The sequence below is a fragment of the Myxocyprinus asiaticus genome, chromosome 34, assembly GCF_019703515.2.
Source record: "Myxocyprinus asiaticus isolate MX2 ecotype Aquarium Trade chromosome 34, UBuf_Myxa_2, whole genome shotgun sequence".
NCBI lineage: Eukaryota > Metazoa > Chordata > Actinopteri > Cypriniformes > Catostomidae > Myxocyprinus > Myxocyprinus asiaticus.
The window spans coordinates 25,930,989-25,953,644 of record NC_059377.1 but is presented as its reverse complement, the minus strand read 5'-3'; the positions used below and the strand labels follow the sequence as shown (position 1 = coordinate 25,953,644).

General features: G+C 38.1%; 1 protein-coding gene across 1 annotated transcript in view; it reads right to left on the bottom strand.

The window, feature by feature from the left end:
* Positions 1–22,656, bottom strand: part of LOC127425347 (potassium voltage-gated channel subfamily KQT member 4-like) — an 87,256-nt gene that overhangs the window by 15,182 nt on the left and 49,418 nt on the right. Inside the window, exons 2-9 of the mRNA XM_051671260.1 lie at positions 13,488–13,578; positions 9,559–9,685; positions 8,843–9,018; positions 7,760–7,885; positions 6,439–6,549; positions 5,828–5,923; positions 5,607–5,695; positions 3,891–4,016 (exon numbers count right to left, since the gene is read on the bottom strand). Of these exons, the coding sequence (XP_051527220.1) occupies positions 3,891–4,016; positions 5,607–5,695; positions 5,828–5,923; positions 6,439–6,549; positions 7,760–7,885; positions 8,843–9,018; positions 9,559–9,685; positions 13,488–13,578 (942 nt within the window). The remainder of the gene's footprint in view (positions 1–3,890; positions 4,017–5,606; positions 5,696–5,827; positions 5,924–6,438; positions 6,550–7,759; positions 7,886–8,842; positions 9,019–9,558; positions 9,686–13,487; positions 13,579–22,656) is intronic.

The window sequence follows — 22,656 nt, the reverse complement described above, 5'->3', positions numbered from 1 at the left end:
GCCCATTTTATATGAGGCTTGCAATAAAAAAAATAAAAAAATAAAATCACTCAGTAGGGTCTAGCTAGATTGTGACCAAATTTTGATTTGATAAACTTTTTACTCATAAAGTAGAGAACATTATTTGACTGACCAATTTTCTTACAATAACTTTGGTAACAGTTTTAAATGATTGAGCTTGACGAATATGGTCAATATACTACAGTTTGTTTAAAAATTTACACAAATGTAATATTATTTGCTTGTCTTCCTGCCATGCTCAGTTAAAATAAGTTAGTGTGTGCGTGTGTCAAAATTTTCAGTGATGTTCGACTTTCTGTAACGGAAGAAAAATCATGGGTAGCACACAAAAAGTGTGACACAGCTAAACATTAGCTATGTACAGTATTTACATATTTGGTTATGAAAATTCGAATGAAGTTTCTTCTCCAATTAACAGAATGTCAATTCAACAGAATTACAAAAATAATGTCTTTATTTAATCACATTTTTATATGGTTTTAATTGTCGAGGTCAAGACCTGTGGTGGGATACCCCAAAATCACAATTTTCAGTGTTCAAATAAACAACCTACTTTTCATTTTATGTTTATTTTGTGATAGATAATAGTTTATCTAACATGTCTGTTAGTTCTCACATCAAGAAATTGGGATTTGTGCATCTAATGCATATACCCTTTTTGTGGAAAGTGCCTCGATATTTATCATTAATCAACTTTGTACTCATGTACTAATGAGAAACGTCAAATTGTTTAGACTGTGAGCTTGTGATATACATACGGAATGGTCTGCAAATTTTATACTGCTGCTACAACAAGAAACACATGAATGCATAATCACAAAGTATTATGAGTGTCTGTCTCACTGCACTGGATCAGTAAGGCTCAGAGTGTTTCAAGCATTAGGGGTGCGACAGAACGTGCCTGGTGTGCACAGGTACATCACATTGATACCTCTGCTTACTGCCAGCATGAATCCGGAAGAAACCCCGCTTTTTAGATACAAGCTGACTGAAGAGACACACAAGGCAGAGGAAGGGATTTGTGAGGGGTCGTGAGTGTTAGTCGACTGTGCCGGGACACAGGTGTTACACTTGTTTTTATGGTGCATTTACTATTAAGGTTTTGTGGGTTACTTTTTAGATTTCAAATGTAGCTTTTACATATTACAGTTAAAGTGGACATTCTTGCAAGTGAATCCAACATGATCCTTTACTTAAAGGGATAGTTCACCCAAAATGAAAAATATGTCATCATTTATTCACCCTCATGTCATTCCAAACCTGTATGACTTCTTCCATGGAATAGAAAAGGAGAAATATTGAAGACAATATTTTCAAGCTTCAAAAAGGATGGAAAAGCACCTTAAAAGTGGTCCATATGACTTGTTTGCTATATTCCAAGTCTTCTAAAGCCATTCGGTAGCTTTGAGTGAGAAACAGCTCAAACTTAAGTTGTTATTAAGTTATGACACGAGGGTGAGTGTATGATGACAGAATTAGCATTTTTTGGGTGATTTGTCCCTTTGAAGTGTTCTTCTTTTAAGCTTTTAAAACAGGAAATGAAAGCAATTGCCCATTGTTTGAAGTCTAAAAACCCACTGTATTCTTTAAATGCTAAATGCATTAATCAGCTTATCATTTTTTAAGGCAATAACACATGCACTTCAAAACAAAGTGTAACTTAGTAAAAAGTGGAGAAATAAGTGATTTTGGAGATAGGGTTGGTGAGCTCTCACAAACACATTCAGGATTCAGGATCAGCACTTCCAGCCTTTCAATACATCTTGCCTTTTTATGCACTGAAATGGAAAAACTGCCCCAGGATCAGTTGAAAAGGACACATATGCAAAAAATGTAAGGATAAAAGGACAGATAATTAGGCATTTAGCGAGAGTAGAGGGAGAAAGCCTGATTGGCAGGCAGGGAAGGGGTGGCATGCGGGTACTGGCATGTGGGGAGGTCACTAGAGGTCAATTCATTAGATTTCAATGCATTTGATGCCGATAAACATAGAAGAATCATCATCGTGTCTTAGACCGGGTTAATATTATCATTGTCCCTCTAAACAAAAAGCACCTCAAACTGCAAACACAGCATGGCCAACGACACTTTCCATTGGGTGAAATACAGCCTTCTCAAAAGCCTACCACAAACCTGCATGGAACTTCAGTCCTCCTGCAAACATGAATGGATGGTGGAGATATGAAATGGAGAAGAGGAGAATGGAAAAGTTGAATGAAAGGGTAGAATGAAGATGTCTGTGGTATGAGACACACTGAAAGGTCAAAAGAGCAAATGCTCGCACACTCGTGTGGATGCATTAACACAAACATATATGCACACACAAAGGCCACTGTATCAAAGACCGGCACCAGATATGTGATTAATTACAGAGAATTTGGCATTATGTGGGCCATTGAAAACACTACACATTTTCAGTACAGTGTCACTAATAAAAGGCTACACCACCATCAAAATTTGGACACAAATGTTATCTGAAAAAAATATTTTTGCTTCTTTAAAGTAGCCACTCGATGTCTAAGACTCTGAACATTCTCTTGAAGGGATAGTTTACCCAAAAATGCAAATGGTCTCATCATGTACTCATTTTAATGTCATCCCAGATGTGCATGATTTTCTTTCTTCTGCTGAACACAAACAAAGATTTTTAGTCGAATATTTCAGCTCTGTAGGTCCATACAATGCAAGTGAATGGCAACCAGACCTTTCAAGCTTCAGAAATCACAAAGGCAGCATAAAAGTAATCCATATGACTCCAGTGGTTTAATATATAGTCTTCTTAAGCCATGCAATCACTTTGGGTAAGAAACAGTATCAATATCAATATTTCAGTCTTTTTTACAATAAATCTCCACTTTCACTTTCAAGTGGAGCTTTATAGTAAAAAAGGACTTAAATATTGATCTGTTCCTCACCCACACCTATCATATTGCTTCTGAAGACATGTATTTAACCACTAGAGTCTTATGGATTACTTTTACGCTGCCTTTATATGATTTTTGGAGCTTGAAAGGTCTGGTCACCATTCACTTGCATTGTATGGACCTACAGAGCTAAGATATTCTTCTAAAAATCTTTGTTTGTGGTTTGCAGAAGAAAGAAAGTCAAATACATCTGGGATGGCACAAAGGTGAGTAAATGAGGAGAGAATTTTCATTTTTGGGTGAACTATCCCTTTAACAAACTTCATGAGGTAACCTGGGATGCTTTTAAAACAGTATTGAAGGAGTTCTCAGGTGCTAAGCTGAGCCCTTGCTGGCTGCTTTTCCTTTACTATTATGTAAAAAAAAAAAGAAAAACAAAAAAAAAGTTTTGTAGAAAAATGCATAAATAGTTTAATCATTTAAGAAAGATTTTTGACAGAGGATCATGACAACTAAACATTTCATTCAAGTATGTCCAAACTGGCTGGTAGCGTATTTCTTTTCCTTTAAGGTTCAATGTTTCTAATATGAATAAACAATTAAATAAAATAACTTGATCACATATCTGATATCACCAATCTTTCAATGACCCAGTATAGATATGCAGTATTAGTATCAGCTAATAAAGGCACACAAAACAAGACAGAAATCACAAGCAAATACAGAAAAGCACACAGATAAACACAAAGCAGTCAAACTACTGCAACTGCATGAACTGCAGTTTCCCTGTGGACTGTAATGGTATATTGGGACTAACTGAAGTTGTGGGATGTCGAGTGGTGATCTCGTCAGTAAACTTCCTTTACTGAACTAATGAACTGAGACTTTACTACACTCAGTAGTGACAGTATGCTTTTGTGCTATGTGAAATTACAGTAATTCTAGTAAATTGAAGGGATGAGTTAGTGTCAGCTAGGAAAATGATTGAACTGGACAGTGCCGTACCTGTCCCCCGACAGGTAGGGGGAGCTATACGGCCGGAGCCCCGACAGCAAGGTGTGGTAGGAGTTGTGTAGAACCTTCTTGGTGCTACGCTGCCGTTGCAGGTGACTGAACAGTAATGTCAGTTCTCTGACCCACAAGCAAAAACATAAAAATAATAAAACATGATAAAGAAACAAAACAAAAACGGAAAGAGAAGCCAAACAAACACAAATCTACAAAATGGTAAATTAAGCACCAAAACACTTTAAAAAGACAGGGATAATTCACTGGATAAAACATCTACACATCACATTTAAAAGATGTTAAACAATTATTTGTGTAGTACTGATATACACACTTCCCTGTCATTTTAAATGAATGAAAATTAGTCAAATTAATTCAAAACACCCAGAGAGAACCCATGGAGGATTAATAACACTTAGGGAAAAATAGAAAATATATACAAAGATCAAAAAAGATGATGCATACTGTGTCCCCCAAAAGTATTTGGACACTTACACCACACTTAAAATGAACGAATATCACTAGAAAATATGTAAACTTTATTTGTATTTTTTGCAGTTACTTAAATTAAAATATTTATATTTTTGTAATAACTAAAATGACTAATTTTAACAAACTGGTCCCAAGGTCATTTTAAGTGGATTAATGAAGTCAGTTCCCCTCAATTTTACACAAGTGTCCTAGCAAAGTAACCAGGTGTACTTTACATTAACTAATTAATATCTATTTGTAACAAGGTTACAATGGGCAAGGAGGAGGCGGGAACCGGCTGAACGGTCAAAATAATATTTAATGAAACAAAAAGACATACAACACAAACACACACATGGCAGCTGCATGTGGCTCTATCTCTCGAACTGCCGCATCCCGCTGCACTTATCCCTCTCCTCGGCTGATTAGACCGAATCAGCGGGGGCGGGCGTGCGTAGTCATGGCCTGGCCCTGTCCTCCTCCTCGTCACACTGTTATTTTAACATTTAAAACCCACCAAACTTCTTTTTGTGAAATGTTTTGCTTTTAGTATTTAAAATAAATGGAATACAGTATTTGGTTTGAAATTATATTATCAAATGCAATGACATTCATACATTTTTAAGTGTGGCTTAAGTGTTACTGTATACTTTAAGTCTTGAAAATAATTTGTATGGTGATAGCAATATGATTTACTGCAATCTGATTTAGAACAAATACATAAGATGTGTACATACTGTAACTGGCACAAAACGATTCCATTTCTATTTCTCCCCATCTTTCAACCCATATCAAATGTTATTAAAATGAAATTATATGTAACTCATGTAATTAAAATCTTTCCTTTCAATACATGCATGTCAGATGAATAAAGCAAAGCAAAACAAATAAAATAAAAATAATAATAAAATCAACAGCAGAACTGTCAATTAAATCATGATTTCTGGGTCAAAGTACCATTTTTAATTACAGAGAAAGGGATTTCGTAAGAACATGTTTATGTGTGAGAAGGATTCAGTGACTGAAACGTATTAATGTGTGTTTATCATTTACCACAAGTAAACTATTTTATTTGCAGAAACTTATAGATCTGTGTATCTTAAGTATTTAAGATATTCTGAAGCCCTTACATATGAAGTTATGACCTTAAAGAGCAAAACCAACCATCATTCATATCAGTTACACACAAGGCCAGTTCAACTTGCATGGCACAGACAAAGATCCATTGCAGGTCACACTTACCTGAAGGACGGCAGCATACTGTCATAGAAATACCAGGTAGCTGTGAGATATGAGTGCTGTGCATCTGTAGAGTAGAGACGCCATGCAGCCTAGGGACATGATACAGCATGAAACAAGACACACACACAAACATAAACACACAACATACACATATTTGGACATGTAAATAGAAGTCAAGGTGGTAACATTTGCAGCAGGTGTGCTTCTGACAGAGCTATTACCTGTATGAGGTTGGCAGCAGGAGTTCTCCTCTTCTCAAAGTGTTTCTGTCTGTGCTGCTCCTGAACTTTCAGAGCAAAACCTGAACCCAGAATGCCCTGATAGGAGAGGACAGAGGGCCATTAGATGATTTAGAATTGGTGGAAAGAGAATGTCAATAGACAAAATTCTGTCATTAATTACTCAACCTCATGCTGTTCCAAACCCATATGAATTTGTCTTGTTCATGGGCCACAAAAGGAGATGTTAGGAAGAATGTTAGGGACTGACAGCCTTATTAACCTTTCACTCTCGTATGGAAAAAAGATCAAATGAAAGTTAATGGTGTCTGACGCTAACATTGTGCCTAACATCTCTTTTGGTGTTCCATAGAAAAAAGAAAGTGATTTGGGTTTGAAACAACATGAGGGTGAATAAATAATTAGAAAAATTTCGGGTGAATTATCCCATGTCACTATGAACTGTTGTATGGTAAAAAGCTGTGTTAAGATTGTTTAAAATTCTCCTTTTGTGATCCATGGGGGACAAAATAATAACATAGAGGTTTAAAACAACATGACAGAATTTAAATTTTGGGGTGAACTATTCTTTTAAAATAATCTGTAGCACTTACAGCAGGCAGGGCAAAGAAGGACACTCCCAGCAGGGCAAAGCAAGCTGCTAAAAGCCGACCTTGCCAGGTGTGTGGAGTCTTGTCACCGTAGCCGATCGTAGTGAGGGTTATCTGGGTAAGATACATTGGAGATAAGAATAACAAGATGCTCCTACTGTTTCTAACTCAACAGACCCAGGATATTATTTAAAAATGTGTCTTTAAAAGGCTGAATTCTAATCTAAGTAGCATCTGAAATCAAACAAAGTAGCTGAAACATAAATTCCCGCAACTGACGGAACTCGAGAAACCACCGGGTTTCTGACCAGGTTCAGATCAGTTTTTCAAGTATGATTTTGGGTTTGGGTTGGGTTCTGTTTATTAATTAATGGGGAAAATAAACAGGCCTACCTAACTTGTTTCGCGCATGCGCTCTCACTCACAGATACACGAATGGAAGATGTTTACACCGAACGTGTGTTTGTGCGTCTACGCTGTTTTTCATTGTTCTCCTATGTAAACACGTGCTGGACAGACGCCTTTGGTAGTTGCACCACATCCGGTATAAAGTAAAAACAAAACTTCACGTGTAAAACATGCATTTTGAGACACTTGCTTTGTCACATAGATTCGACGTTCTGAAGAAGTACAGGCTGCAAAGTGGACATTGTGTGACTGTTATACTGTTATACATGATTCCAGATTGTTCTGGACCAAGCAAAGTTTCGGCACTTGATAAACAGTAAGCCAATGGGTGGTTTGCCACTTTTGAAGTTTTAAAATACTGGACACACTCTCTAGAGTTGTTGACGGGGGACTGACGGTTTCAGATGGTCCCTTACCACACACTCCACAGTATTAGCACATTTTTAGCACAATGTGTAGATTTTTCAGATGGTCCCTTTGAAATGGGTCAATCTTGAACGATTTTGCGGTAACGCGATCGGACCAGCTTAAATACGAGACAAATCACATCCTGTATTCTTTCAAAACAGGACACATGATTTCATCTTTAAATACAGGACGATCGCATATTTTACGGGATGGGTGGCAACCCTAATGGGCGGCGTGCCTTGTAAAAACTGTGTAAGTTACTGTTACTATCCTGTTACGGATGTTGCCTATGATGCTTACATAATTTTCTGGCTTGGGTCCGGTTCGGGCATAAAATCCAGCTGTCCGGGTCAGTTCTGGTTCGGGCCTAAAATCTGACACTACTTGTCGGGTCGGGTAGGGTCACATGGTCTCTGGATAGGGGTCCGATTCGTGCTTAATTTTAAGCCCATACAAACATCTAGATAGAAGTGATAAAGTCATTGGTTCAGTGTAGGGCAGTACTCACTGTTCCCCACCAGAGGGAGTCAGCATAAGTGTTAAAATCCTGATTATTGTCCTTCTCAGCCAAATAGACCAAGAATGAGGCAAAGATCAGCACCAGGAAGCCGATGTACCAGGCTGTGATAAGCTCCTGAAACACACAGAGAGATATAGAAAAGTGGAAAAGAGACAGAGAAGGAATGAGAGAGAGACAGAAGAAGGTATTTGAGAAGATTGTGGCAAAGACTTGTAACTACATAATTTAAAAGCCTTATTTGAGAACTAAAGTAAATAACAAAGCAGATATGTGTATAGGCCTATATACCCTAAAGGGGAAGTGTGTAATGTTTTTATGTTAAAATACTTTCTCATATGCCTGATTAATATGCAAAGACAACTATAATTAAGCCATTCCTAAGTTGATTTTCCCAAAGTGTAAACACTATGGCACTATCAAAACATTGCTCTGTTTTTTTTGTTTGAGCATTCCCACCTACAACATTGGCTCAACCAATGGAGTGAGTTTGGGGCAGGATTATCTGTTTGCCTTACCAATGGCAGAAGGGGGAGTGTGCAGGAAACCTGTTTGAAAACAAGCAGTATATTTCCAATTCTATTTGGTAACACTAGTGGCACAGTCATTGTAATCAAAATTGACCCTTTTAATTTTGAGTTACTTTAATGCATGTTACTGGTCTAATCATGCACAATTAATTGGTGCACATTATTCAAAATAAAAAAAGTTGAACATTTTTTCTTTTCAACCCCTCCTCCAACCACATGGCCACATTTACATATATACAGTATAATGCCCACTTTTCACAATCCAATCAATTCCAGATGAATGCATTCAATTCCTGCTCCACAGTACATTTTCTCTTTGCGAATGCCTCCGATTTTGAAAGTAAAATTGGTTGCGAATGGCATTTCATTTAAGTTTGAGGTGTGGATATACACAAAAACATTACTTCATGTGTGTATTTCATAGTTTCATCTCTTGGTTTTCAGATAACATCTTGGTTTTTAAATAAATAGTTCAGCATAATATTGAAACAAAATTATTTTCGTCCCAAACAATTCCTCTTGGGGTTGGTGAGAGTGCTGTCACCTTGCTGTGAGCATACACTACGGAACCCAGTAACTTCCAGGTGCCTCCTCTACGATCCATGCGCACCATACGCAAGATCTGCAGAAAACGCATGCTGCGAAGAGCTGATGTGGCAAAGATGTTTCCCTGTGTGCCCGCTGCTATCACTGCTAGCGACGCCACAAAGACAATGAAGTCTACATACCAAGAGAACAAAGAGAGAAAATGATTTCTTACAAATGCATTTAATTCACTTTGTGTACATAATCGGAATTCACTGCAGTTAACCCTAACATGTATACGTGTGTCAGATTACCCATGCATACACGGGCGTCCAATTATTTTGCTATATTTTTCATATGAAATGGTCTTTTCATCTAACAACCAGGAATTCCTCAATTCAGGTGTCTTCAATCACATAAACTAATTGTTTTTACATTTAGGTTGTTTTTCTTATATTAAATTTGTATTAAAACCCTGACCCATATTTTAATATTTTCCCACATTTTTCCATTTTGAAATTACATATATAATAGCAAGCTGTCATTTAGAACATGCTTTTATCTGTAGTGATTTACAGTACATTTATTACAGTGAATCCCCCTGGACCATCTCAATTATCATTAAAATTGACAAAACAAGTAGATATATTATAAAGAATCTAATCGTTTCACATATGCATTCTAAAGGGGGAACGTGATGCATTTTAGGGTTAAACTAAGACTTAAGATGTTTACCTATAACACAGAAGGGCTTCCTGGCGAAGCGTAATCGACCCTGCCATCCTCTGTACCTGCAGCAACATCCAGCGGCCCAGATCCTCACAAAATACTCCAGCCCAAAAACCACAATCATCACAAACTCCTGCAAGTCAAACAGCAGCATAAAATCAGTGTCAAATTTAGTTGTTACAAATGCCAGGAATGGTTGAAATATATATATATATATATATATATATATATATATATATATATATATATATTTTACAAAAGAAGATAAAATCTTTCTTTAAAATATGCATAACTGCAATATTTCCTGCCTTGTGACTGGAATATGGCAGTTAATATATATAAAATATTAATATATAAACAAAATAGAAAATACAGGGTGAAAACTAATATTCTAGGGGTATGAAAAACCCCCTGCAAAAATCACATTCTTAATCTGTGCTGTATATTTGTCTTGTTTTTGAGTAAACAAACAAATAAACACCCCTCGCCCACCTGAGTGGCCACAGGCAGGTGCGTAGGACACTGTCAATATACAATGGACTGTCTAGAGAAAGTTTGAAGCTTTATTAGAAATGTTTCTGTCAAAAATAAATAAATTAAAAATTGCAGAATAGTAACTTTTTGTGTTAATTTCTGGTTTAAAAATGTAAACATCACAGTTAAAACAAAACAAATTTATAAGAAGCTAAACTGGACTAAGAAATATTAAAAGAAAAGTATCTTGAAAGTTTTTCACAATTTCTTTTCACAGTAAACCTCACTAACTTCATAAATATTTTTATTTTATTTTATAACAGTAATTTTTGCAGTGTATATTACCTGGCAGTTACGATTACAATATTTATCTAGTAAATTTATTGTATTTTACTACCTACTATTTATTATAATTTTCCCCCTTTTTTTGCTGTTTATTCTTTGAGCAATTGGTGATGAATATACTAATCTGTTATCTTTTTTACCATTTACACAGAATTATATGTGTATGACTGCCGGTCTTCCTGCTGAATATGTCACAGACTGTTTGGATTTACAGAGGCTTGCTCTAAATGCCTGTATTGATTACACCCCCTTAGTGGTACCCATAATCTCAATGACCAAACACATTAAAGACTGAGTGTGCAGTCAATACCAGAGCTTGCATGATAGACAGACAACACAGTCCTTTCCTGAAGGAGACCATTAAATGGTGAGTGGAAAAGAATGAGAGGAGAAAGTGAGAGTGCGATGGGGAGAGAAAGGCAGTGAGAGAGCAAAAGCACTTCATACAGAATGGGTGATTATAGAACTGTAGTTACGATTATTGGATGGAGTCGGCTACTTCTTGCATACTCGACAACACCTGAATCCTGCTGTGTGCTTACACTGCCATTTCCCAGAGCAAAAATCCCAGGGGAAAACAAAATGCAAACTTGACGCAGCCACAGGGAGACATGAGACCGTACAGGAATGCTTACTGTGTGCCAATCAGATGAGCAGTGACCTGAGATGTTGCTAAAATGGTAATGAAAATAAGGCCTAATAATTTTCAGAATGTGTTCTACTGCAGTTATAAATTGATTTTAAATAATCAAGCCATACACAGAACACAGAGAGTACTTTATCATTCTAAATAAAGTTGTTAAGTTGCAACATTTGTGATCCCTCAAGATATTATGGATGGCAAGCAGAAACACAAATTGGCAAAAAGTCTTCAATATCCATTCAATACATGGAATCATTATAAAACTTTGCTCCAGTGGAATAAAAAATGTCCTTAAAGTCAAACATAGAAATGTAGTAATATTACAACAAACCACATAGGCCCAACAATAGAATTTTTTTTTTTTTTAACATGACATATAGCTGAATAGGAAAATTGACAGTTTTGGGATTTAAATGACTTTTAAATTTACTCTCGGTAGCCATTAAATAGAGCACAAATACATACTGGTCGGCACAAACCATGTTTATTCACGCTGCAAGTGAAGCTATATTTAAAGTAGTATGAATCATATTTTCTGTGACCTTGCATATTTTTGTTGATGTCAATCAGTTTATTTGGACACACAACCTTTGACGTCAACAACAAAAAGATATGGGAAGCATCTTCTCCCTTTTAAATGTTGATAAGCCTATTTATTTTTCTGTCTTAAATATGCATGATTATTAGATTAGTTGCATTTTATTATTTACATTTCGGATAGTTTTTTCCTTGATGCGACCTATCAGAACAGAACTGCGGCCCATTTCTGAGTTGCAACCCACCAGTTGAGAACCACTGTTTTATGCTATATTTTAATTTACTGCACAAGCAGGGCCGTTTCTAGCTATAAGCGGTATAAGCGACCGAGCCACCAGAGGGCCCCGCAAAGCAAGAATATAAATTTATTTATTTTTATTCAAAAGTTTTGTATACAGTAATTTGTTGTTATTTATAGTAACTTATTGCTAATTAGTATATATATTTATTGGTAATTTATTGTTACTTTTTTTAATTTATTGTTAAATTTTGTTTAATTTATTGTTACATTTTCTGCATTTTCTGTAAAAAAATATATTCCAATTTTTTGTTAATATATTACAATTTGTTAAAGACTGTATTGTGGTGTCATTCTTGGGTGGGCCTGGGGGTGTTGGACCTCCAAGTAGGAATTTGCTTAGGGCCCCCATATGCTCAGAAACAACCCTGTGCACAAGTACACGTTTGTGCTTACAAAGGATTTTAGATCAATGCCAGCTAGACTAATAATAAGATAAACCTCTTGGTAACACAATGGACACAAAATGAGCTTGCATACACAGCAGATTTAATCCATAATGCTGGCAAACAGAAAAATGTACCCAATTCACCTGTTTTTGAAGACACACCTCCAAAAACTGACATACAAAGTTACAGACACTGCTATTGGACAGACCGACAGCCAGAGAGAAAGCATTTTGCGATTAATTATTCAGATAGAATGCTATTATGCATGTATTTAGAGAATGCAAAAACAATGTAATGTGGATGCTGCTTAGTGATGGTACTTAGGAATATAGAGCCATCTGCATCAGCCAGTCTGTGGCTGCCAACTTTCACTTTTCTTTACTTTGTACTACATTTTTGGATTCAAAACACAGGAAGGAAGTGAAACAATTTCCTCTGCAGGTAAGAGAGTGGATTAATTTAAATGCAATATAATAGGAAGGGACAGATAGTTATATTGTGTCAGATTGCCTTTTCAGGCAGTACACAGAGGCTGGAAGGCAATAATAAGGCAAGTCCAAATCCAATGTTTGCGTCACATCGTGACAACTAAGATGCCTTCATGTAGTCGGAAGCATAGATGTTTCCATCAGTGCCTCTGATATCCCACAATACTGTGTTTGCAGTTTGACGATTGGTGGAAAACATAAAAATGGCAACTGAAAGTGCAGTTAAAAGGAGTCAATTTATTTATACATTTTTATTTTGTAATTTTATTTAACTTTAGATTCTTATTTCTACCAAGAAATAATCATTGAAGTCGTTAAATATTTGCGTGGTTATTGCTAGAGCTAACTTAAATTTGTTTCGTATCATTAGAAATGACATTATGATGCCTTGTAAACCTGTCTGAAACCAGTTTCCTTAGGAGGTGCCTTCTTTCAAAGAACCTGTGACACGGACTGACTAGGCAGCAAGGCAGCTCTATAGGTTTTGGACACAGCAATGTTGTCACCTAGTTGCAAGAAGAGTCCCAGCTTAAAACATAATTCTGACTCGCTCGTTAATTAAGAACAAATAAGAAACAACTTGGTGTGTCTTTTGATCATTCTGTGTTTATATGACAATAAATGACACACATGGACAACTCATGACAAATTCCAGCTTGTTAAATGTATAGTTTGCATTTTTGTATTTTTTGAAAAAGATGAATTTTTGTTGTTGACAGCGTTTTGGCCTTCATGTAAACAGACTTATTCCAGCCCCTTACCAGAAGGAAGAGCCCCTCGTTGGCGACTGTGTGGTGATCTGGAATGGTTGAGAAAACAGAAAGCACCAGACAGCTTAACACCAGGAGAAAACTGAAACAAGAAGACACACAAAATGACACATCAAAATACAATACAGGACTGGGTGAGCGTTTTAGTTTTATCATACAATACTGAATTTTTTATTTTTTTTTAAATCAAAAACAAGCACAGTTTATCTTATGATGCATTTTAAGAATTTTTTGCTTGTAATAACAACTGGCTAATTTGATCTAAATTTGCAGAAAATGTTGTGATACATCACGAAACAACAACAACAAAGAAGAAAATAAACAAACAAACACATATCACAGTGACACAGCAAGACCAAACACAAACAAGATGGCCATGTACTGATGGATCTTGACCTCTGGTAAATGAAGAAACTCGGGTGCCATGGTACTGACAACCCGTAATCCAAGCTGGCACAGCTCATACACACAGATGCTCTTAATCACTGCTGTCACAGACCCTGCTTGGAAATGTTCAGCATGTCCACTCACAAAATTGAGCAGATAACAGCAAAGATTACATGCCTCACTTCCTGCCAGTTCTTGGGAGCACACAGACTCTTTGGGGAAAGGGGCCCTTTTATGAGAACTGGGGCTCCCGGATTGCTCAAGGTGTTACCAGCTGCCACAAAAAACATTATTCTGGCAATACTAGGATTTTAATAAAAGGTTTAAATTACATTTATCTAAATATGCTTAATTTAGTCAAAATATAAAATTAATTAAATTAATGGCAAAAACACTTTTTTTGTCATTTAGCAAATTGTATTGTTTTAGGTCACGTCCACACAAATACGTTTTCGTTTGAAAACACATTGATTTTGCTACGTTTTTGCCTCTCATCTATTTCACACTAGAACTGCATTTTCCTCCACCAAAGCGCCTTTGTTTCAATAATGCTCTCCATTACCACATACTTTGGAAAGTGATGACATGAATTTTAAAACGGAAACAGATTAGTGTGGACGTGGCCTTAAAGTGATAGTTCACCCAAAAATGAAAATTCTCTCATCATTTACTCACCTTCATGCCATCCCAGATGTGTTTGACTTTCTTTCTTCTGCTGAACACAAACAAAGGTTTTTCTAAGAATATCTCAGCTCTGTAGGTTCTTACAATGCAAGTAAATAGTGACCAAAACTTTTAAGCTCCAAAAAGCACATAAAGGCAGCATAAAAGTAATATATATGACTCCAGTTGTTAAATCATATTTTCAGAAGCGCTATGATAGGTGTGGGTGAAAAACAGATACATTTTAAGTCCCTTTTAACTATAAACCTCTACTTTCACTTTCACTTCCACATTCTTCTTATTTTGTTTCTGGCGATTCACATTCTTCGTGTATATTGCCCACTACTGGGCATTGAGGAGAATCTATTGTAAAAAAGGACTTATCAATCATATAGCTTCTGAAGTGATCCTAAAACAACTGGAGTCATATGGATTTTATGCTGCCTTTATGTGTTTTTTTGACCTTCAAAGTTCTAGCCACCATTCACTTACATTGTATGGATCTACAGAGCTGAGATATTCTTCTAAAAATCTTTGATTGTGTTCAGCAAAACATTATTAGGTTCAACACAATATTAGGCAGGTGGTTTTAATGTTGTGGCTGATCAGTTTATATATGTATACAGTTGAAGTCAGAAGTTTACATACACTTAGGTCAAAGTCATTAAAACTAATTTGTTAACCACTCCACAGATTTCATATTAGCAAACTATAGTTTTGGCAAGTCATTTAAGACATCTACTTTGTGCATGACACAAGTTTTCTAACAATTGTTTACAGACAGATTGCTTCACTTTTAATTGACTATATCACTATTTCAAAGGGTCAGAAGTTTACATTGCTGCTAAGTTTATGCAGCTTGGAAAATTCCAGGAAATTATGTCAAGCCTTTAGGCAATTAGCCAATTAGGTTCTGATAGGCTAATTGGCTAATTGGAGTCAACTGGAGGTGTATCTGTGGATGTATTTTAAGGCCTACCTTCAAACTCAGTGCCTCTTTACTAGACATCATGGGAAAATCAAAAGAAATCAGCCAAGACCTCAGAAAAAGGTACCACGTTCATCTGTACAAACAAAAGTATGAAAGTATAAACACCATGGGACCATGCAGCCATCATACCGCTCAGGAAGGAGATGCATTCTGTCTCCTACAAATAAACGTAGTTTGGTGAGAAAAGTGCAAATCAATCCCAGAACAACAGCAAAGGGCCTTGTGAAGATACTGGAGGAAACAGGTAGACAAGTATCTATATCCACAGTAAAACGAGTAAAGGCTGCTCAGCAACGAAGAAGCCACTGCTCCAAAAGTGCCATAAAAAAGCCAGACTACAGTTTGCAAGTGCACGTGGGGACAAAGATCTTACTTTTTGGAGAAATGTCCTCTGGTCTGATGAAACAAAAATTGAACTGTTTGGCCATAATGACTATCATTATGTCTGGAGGAAAAAGGGATTTGGCTTGCAAGCCAAAGAACACCATCCCAACTGTGAATAATGGGGGTGGCAGCATCATGTTGTGGGCAGAAATGAAAAAGCATGTGCGAGCAAGAAGGCCCACAAACCTGACTCAGTTACACCAGCTCTGTCTGGAGTAATGGGCCAAAATTTCAGCAACTTATTTTGAGAAGATTGTGGAAGGCTTCTCAAAATGTTTGACACACGAGGGGACCGGGTCTTGGACCACTGCTACTCTCCCTTCCGGGACGGCTACAAATCCCTCCCCCGCCCACCATTTGGAAAGTCGGACCACTCTTCCATTCTGCTTCTGCCCGCTTACAGGCAGAAACTGAAACAGGAAGCACCCACCCTCAGAACGATCCAGTGCTGGTCAGACCAATCAGACTCTACGCTACAAGACTGTTTTGATCACGCGGACTGGGAGATGTTCCGGTCCACCTCTGATGACGACATTGAGCTTTACGCTGATAGCGTAACGTGTTTCATCAGAAAGTGCATAGAGGACATCATTCCAACCAGAACAATGCGGATCTACCCGAACCAGAAACCTTGGATTAATAGCGATGTTCGCGTGGCACTTGATGCGCGGACCTCCGCTTTTAATTCCGGGAATGCAGAGGAGCATAAACAAGCCAGTTATGCCCAAAACAGACAGAACAGCAAAACGTCAGTACAGGAACAAGATTGAAGGACAGTTCAACACCACCAACTCTAGAAGCATGTGGCAGGGAATTAATATCATCACGGACCTTAAAGGGAATAAAAACTCTGCCGTGAACACCGCTGCCTCTCTCCCGGATGAACTAAATACTTTTTATGCTCGTTTGAGGGAAATAACACCACCCTCGCGGAGAGAGCTCTCGCAGCCGAAGCTACAGAGGTTAGTTCACTCTCTGTCTCTGTAGCGAATGTAACCTGATCCTTCCGACGGCTGAATATCCGAATATCCAGACGGCATTCCGGGCCAAGTCATCAGAGCATGTGTGAACCAACTGGCTGGTGTTTTTGCAGACATTTTCAACCTTTCCCTCTCTTTGTCTGTAGTCCCCACAAGCTTTAAAACACACTGTGCCTGTTCCAAAGCAATCCAAAATCACTTGCTTAAATGACTGGCGTCCTGTTGCTCTGACCCCCATCATCAGCAAATGCTTTGAGAGACTAATCAGAGATTACATCTGCTCTGTGCTGCCTCCATCACTAGACCAATTGCAGTTTGCTTACCGCAACAACCGCTCCACTGATGATGCCATTGCATCTACAATACACACTGCTCTCTCCCACCTGGAAAAAAGGAACACTAATGTGAGAATGTTGTTTGTAGACTACAGCTCAGCATTCAACACCATAGTGCCCTCCAAGCTTGATGAGAAACTCCGGGCTCTGGGCTTAAACAGCTCGCTGTGCAGCTGGATCCTGGACTTCCTGTCAAGCAGAGGCCACGTGGTTAGAATGGGCAGCAACATCTCCTCATCACTGACCCTCAACACTAGAGCCCCACAGGGCTGTGTTCTCAGCCCACTCCTGTATTCCCTGTACACACATGACTGTGTAGCAATACACAGCTCCAATGCCATCATTAAGTTTGCTGATGATACGACGGTGGAAGGTCTGATCACTGACAATAATGAAACAGCCTACAGAGAGGAGGTCCACACTCTGACACACTGGTGTCAGGAGCACAACCTCTCCCTCAACATCAGTAAGACAAAGGAGCTTGTGGTGGACTTCAGGAGAAGAGATGGAGAACATAGTCCCATCACCATCAATGGAGCACCGGTGGAGAGAGTCAGCAGCTTCAAGTTCCTGGGTGTCCACATCACTGAGGAACTCACATGGTCCATCCACACTGTAGCCGTTGTGAAGAAGGCTCATCAGCGCCTCTTCTTCCTGAGACGGCTGAGGAAGTTTGGAATGAACCGCCACATCCTCACACGGTACTACACCTGCACTGTAGAGAGCATCCTGACTGGCTGCATCTCCGCCTGGTATGGCAATATCACCGCCCACAACCGCAAAGCACTGCAAAGGGAGGTGCGAACTGCCAGACACATCATCGGAGGTGAGCTTCCCTCTCTCCAGGACATATATACTAGGCGGTGTGTGAAAAAAGCTCTAAGGATCATCAGAGACTCCAGCCACCCGAGCCATGGGCTGTTCTCACTGCTACCATCAGGCAGGCGGTATCGCAGCATCAGGACCCGCACCAGCCGACTCCATGATAGCTTCTTCCCCCAAGCAATCAGACTTTTGAACTCTTGATCTCCCACGATCAAAATGCATTAGCACTGCACATTATTACTCTAACTCTTATATCTCACACTGGACTTTCATAAATTATATTATGATTATATTATATTCTCGCTTAACAACACACTGGCAACTTACTATCAACCGACAGCCTGAATGTCAATATAGTACAATACAACCTACTGTACATTTTATATATACTATATATACTTTTTTATTGTATAATGTGTATTCTATATTGTGTGTACTGTATACTGTACATTGTATGTTATTATTTGTATATTGTGTTATGTGTAATTATGTGTATATTAGATTTTAAATTGTGTTGTAAATCTGATGTTTATTGTAAATTGGTATATGTCTCATCACTGTCACGACTACTATGTTGCTCGGAACTGCACCCAAGAATTTCACACACTATTGCACTTGTGTATATGGTTGTGTGACAATAAAAGTGATTTGATTTGATTTGATATATATATATACAGGGTTAGGAGGGTTACTTTTGAAATGTATTCAGCGTATTTCGTTAGATTACTCAAGATCAGTAACGTATTCTAAATACTCTGGATGAATCAAACTGATCTTGTTTTAAGGATTTTTAGATATTTTTACAGGAAAACAATAAAAAAAATTATTATCAAGAATATGATTTTTGCCCTAATATCAAAGGTCTTACTATAAAAAAAGAAATTATGATCAACGTGAATTTTCTTGATAAAAAAATATGATCGAAATAGCATTTTGGCTTAGCGTAAAGCTGACAATTTACACAAGGTTTATTTCTATTTCTTGTGCTCCAAACTTACTTCAAACTTACTTCTTACTTCAAACTTCTCTGCCTGCTCGTATGAATGTAACACATCATAAGAAAGTATTTCAAATTCACTTTGGATTGCATCATTAATATGTATAAATGTTTTTCATCTGAAAGGACTAAATATCAAATGAAACAAATGACAATAAAATGCAAAGTAATCTCTTCAGTAATCAAAATACTTTTTGAATGTAACTGTATTCTAAATACCAATGATTTAAATTGTAACTGTAGTGGAATACAGTTACTTATATTTTGTATTTTAAATACATATTCCCGTTACATGTATTTAGTTACTCCCCAACCCTGTATATATATATATATATATATATATATATATATATATATATATATATATATATATATATATATATATATATACTAGGTATGTCATAAAATATCGATACATCAATTATTGATTGACATGTTATTTTATCGATATACTGTATATTTTGGAGGCATCGATATATTAACATTAGCCGACATTTAAATTAGAAGCCTAATTTGCGTGCTTTCCAATTCACTCAGTTGGAGTTCTGTTTAATAGTATGGCGTAATAGCATTGGGAGACCACAAGAGGGTGATTTAACATTTACTGAAGCCTGTCACAGTCAGGAAAGGCACAAGTATCATACACACACACACACACACACACACACAGGATTAGCTGAAGCGGCGCAGCAGATGGCAGTCCAAAGTTGCGAAGTTTTTTGTACTTCTTCAATAATTAACAAAGTGACTTTGATGAGTTTGCAGGTTAGTGTATGAAACTGGTGTAACTGTGCAAACAGAAATGGTGATGTTTATTATGCAATTTCTCTGTATGTAGCCTTGAATATGTCTTTCATTCAAGCTGTTAAACCCCCAAAAAACATACTTGTAATTGAAAACAGATTGTGTAGGCTATATGTAAGGTACATATACACAATATATCATCCATTTATACTAGAGTAAATAATCTTTGTCCTTTTATAATGATTTGGGTCTAATTTAATGGAAAACTATGCGAGTTGCGCTTCGTGGCACTTCAGAATTTTGTCGCTGAGCGTTGGCAGTGTGTGCGTACCTTCGTAGAAAATAACTGTTATGAATTTTAGAATGAATCATGTCGTCCACCAGACAAGTCCTGTGTGCGACCCCCTTTAATTTACCTTATGGCTCACACTTTACCAAAGTTGTGCTGAGAATTTTTTTTTTTAAAGACAAAAACTATTGTACAACAAGCAGGCCTATTTATATCTACCCCCCACCCCCCCCGCACCAAAGTTCACAAAGAAGCTCTTGGAGTCCGATCAGCTCCATGCAGCTGCTGTCTAGATGATGCCAAATCCCACAAGGACTCAAAACTACACATCTGGCCTGCTGGCTCATACCGTCACAGTTTTGCAATACACAAGGAGAGAGTGAGATGCTTCAGCTGTGCTAGTGGGTGTAATGTTATGGTTAGGAGCAACTGTGTTTCTCCTTTTGGGCGTGAGGACTTGTGAGATGATTCAAATGACTAGTCTCAACAAAAGTCAAACAGAACCATGTTGCTTAATGGGCCCACATCAAGACATTTGAAATACTCCTGAAAGTCAGAGGCTTTCTAACAAAAATAAAGTATTGATTTAAACATGGGTAAGATGCTAATAGGACAAAATTTAAGGGCAATGAATATGTACACTGATTCATTCTGTCAAGAAGATGGAGGCAAAGACAGACAAGGAGCCATTTACTGTCTTCTTCAACAAACTATACTGTTAGAAAGTCACAAGCTGATATCAGAAGAGGCTGTGCCGAACCAGGGTTGTGGGATATCAGGGATACTTCTACACGTATGCTGCCTTCATAGTAGACAGAATGCCTCACAAACATTGAATCTGTATGTGGTTTGATGCCTTTCTACCTCCATATGCTTCCTGCGAAGGCAAGAAACAGACTGAGAAACCTAGGAAACAATAACCATATCAAAGACTCTTGATCAGGCTCTGGGTATTAGCTAGACCTTAATAATCTGTAGTATCCAAAAGATTTAACTGTGTGTAAAGACAGAAAAAAAGTTCTCAGCAAGGAAGCCATGGTATGACAAGGAGGAGGGCGTGGCCGGGCCATGAGGGTGCATGGCCGGCGAAGAATCAACCAATCAGTGGGAGAGAGAAATAAAGGGAAGCTGGAGACGCCAGTTCAAGAGAGAGAGACACGCGGCCGCTGTGTGTGTGTGTCTATGTGTTTTGTGTTGTTTTAAGTTGAGTTTATATCATTAATGTTTATGTTGACTGTTCTGCCAGTTCCCGCCTCCTCCTTGCCCATCCTTTACTCGTTACACTGGTGCCGAAACCCAGGAAGGAGGAGGGATCTGCTGTCGTGGAGTCCTTGCCGCTGCCGTCCACCAGGGGAGGAGCTGCGGCCATCCGCTGGGAGTTTGAGGAACCACTGCCATCCACCAGGAAGGGGAGGAGCCATTCTGTCCACCAGTGGGTGGAGGAGTGGCTGGGTACCAGGCGACGGAGTGTCCGGGGACCGGTGGGCAAGTTTTTCTCTCTCTCTCCTCTCTCTTTCTGTGTCTCTCCCGCTCACCCTTTCCCTCTCTCCCTCCCCTCATCTCTCCCCAGGTTCCCAGGACTCGGGGTGGACCATCGGCTGGCAGAATGGCCGGAAGGGAATCGTCTCCCCTCCAGAGACAGGGGTGGAGTAGGCCAGTCCGAATGGCGCCCCGGCCTGAATCGGATGGGGGAGAAGTGTGACGAGCAGGAGGGCATGGCCAGGCCATGAGGGTGCATGGCCGGCGCTGAGTCAACTAATCAGTATGAGAAATAAATAAAGGGGAGCCGGAGATGCCAGTTCGAGAGAGACACATGTAGCCACTGTGTGTGGGTGTGCGTCTATCTGTTTTATGTTCTTTTAAGTTGAGTTTATATCATTAAAGTTTACGTTGACTGTTCTGCCGGTTCCCACCTCCTCCTTGCCCATCCTTTACTCATTACACATGGATAAACCAGTCACCACTAATCCATGCCTACATACGTTGTGGATGAAAAAAAAAAAAGAATCAGAAAACAATTTTATTTAGGAAATTGGAGTGGAAAAACCTGTCGTTTGAAGCAAACAAGCAGGATAAGTAATTAATGGGTTTTAGTGCTAATTTTACATGCACAAACACTTTTCAAATGCATTTAATGGATATCATTTCTGGAGGCATATTCCAAAGGTTGTATTTTTCAACACTTTTTAAAATGTTGAAATCACCCCATTTTCTCTATCTGTTACCCAAGAATTCAGATAAGAAGAGATGTAGGAGTCTAGGCAAACAAAATATTTGCAAAATAATACTTGAGCTGTCATAAAGTTGTTTTGTAAAGGTCCTAATTCTACATTCTCTAAAAACCTTCATGTGTGTGCCATAAACATGTCACACTTCTCTCATATTGACACATTGTGAATAACTGCAATGTCAAAGTGTGTTAAAAAAATTGTAAAAAAAGGTAAGCATAATTCATAGATTATTTGAATTATTAGACTTTTGATCTGAATATTGTTTTGAAAACTGCATTGGTTTTGAAGTCAACAGAACTTTGAAACGTGCTTCTAAATGTTTTTTATGCATAAA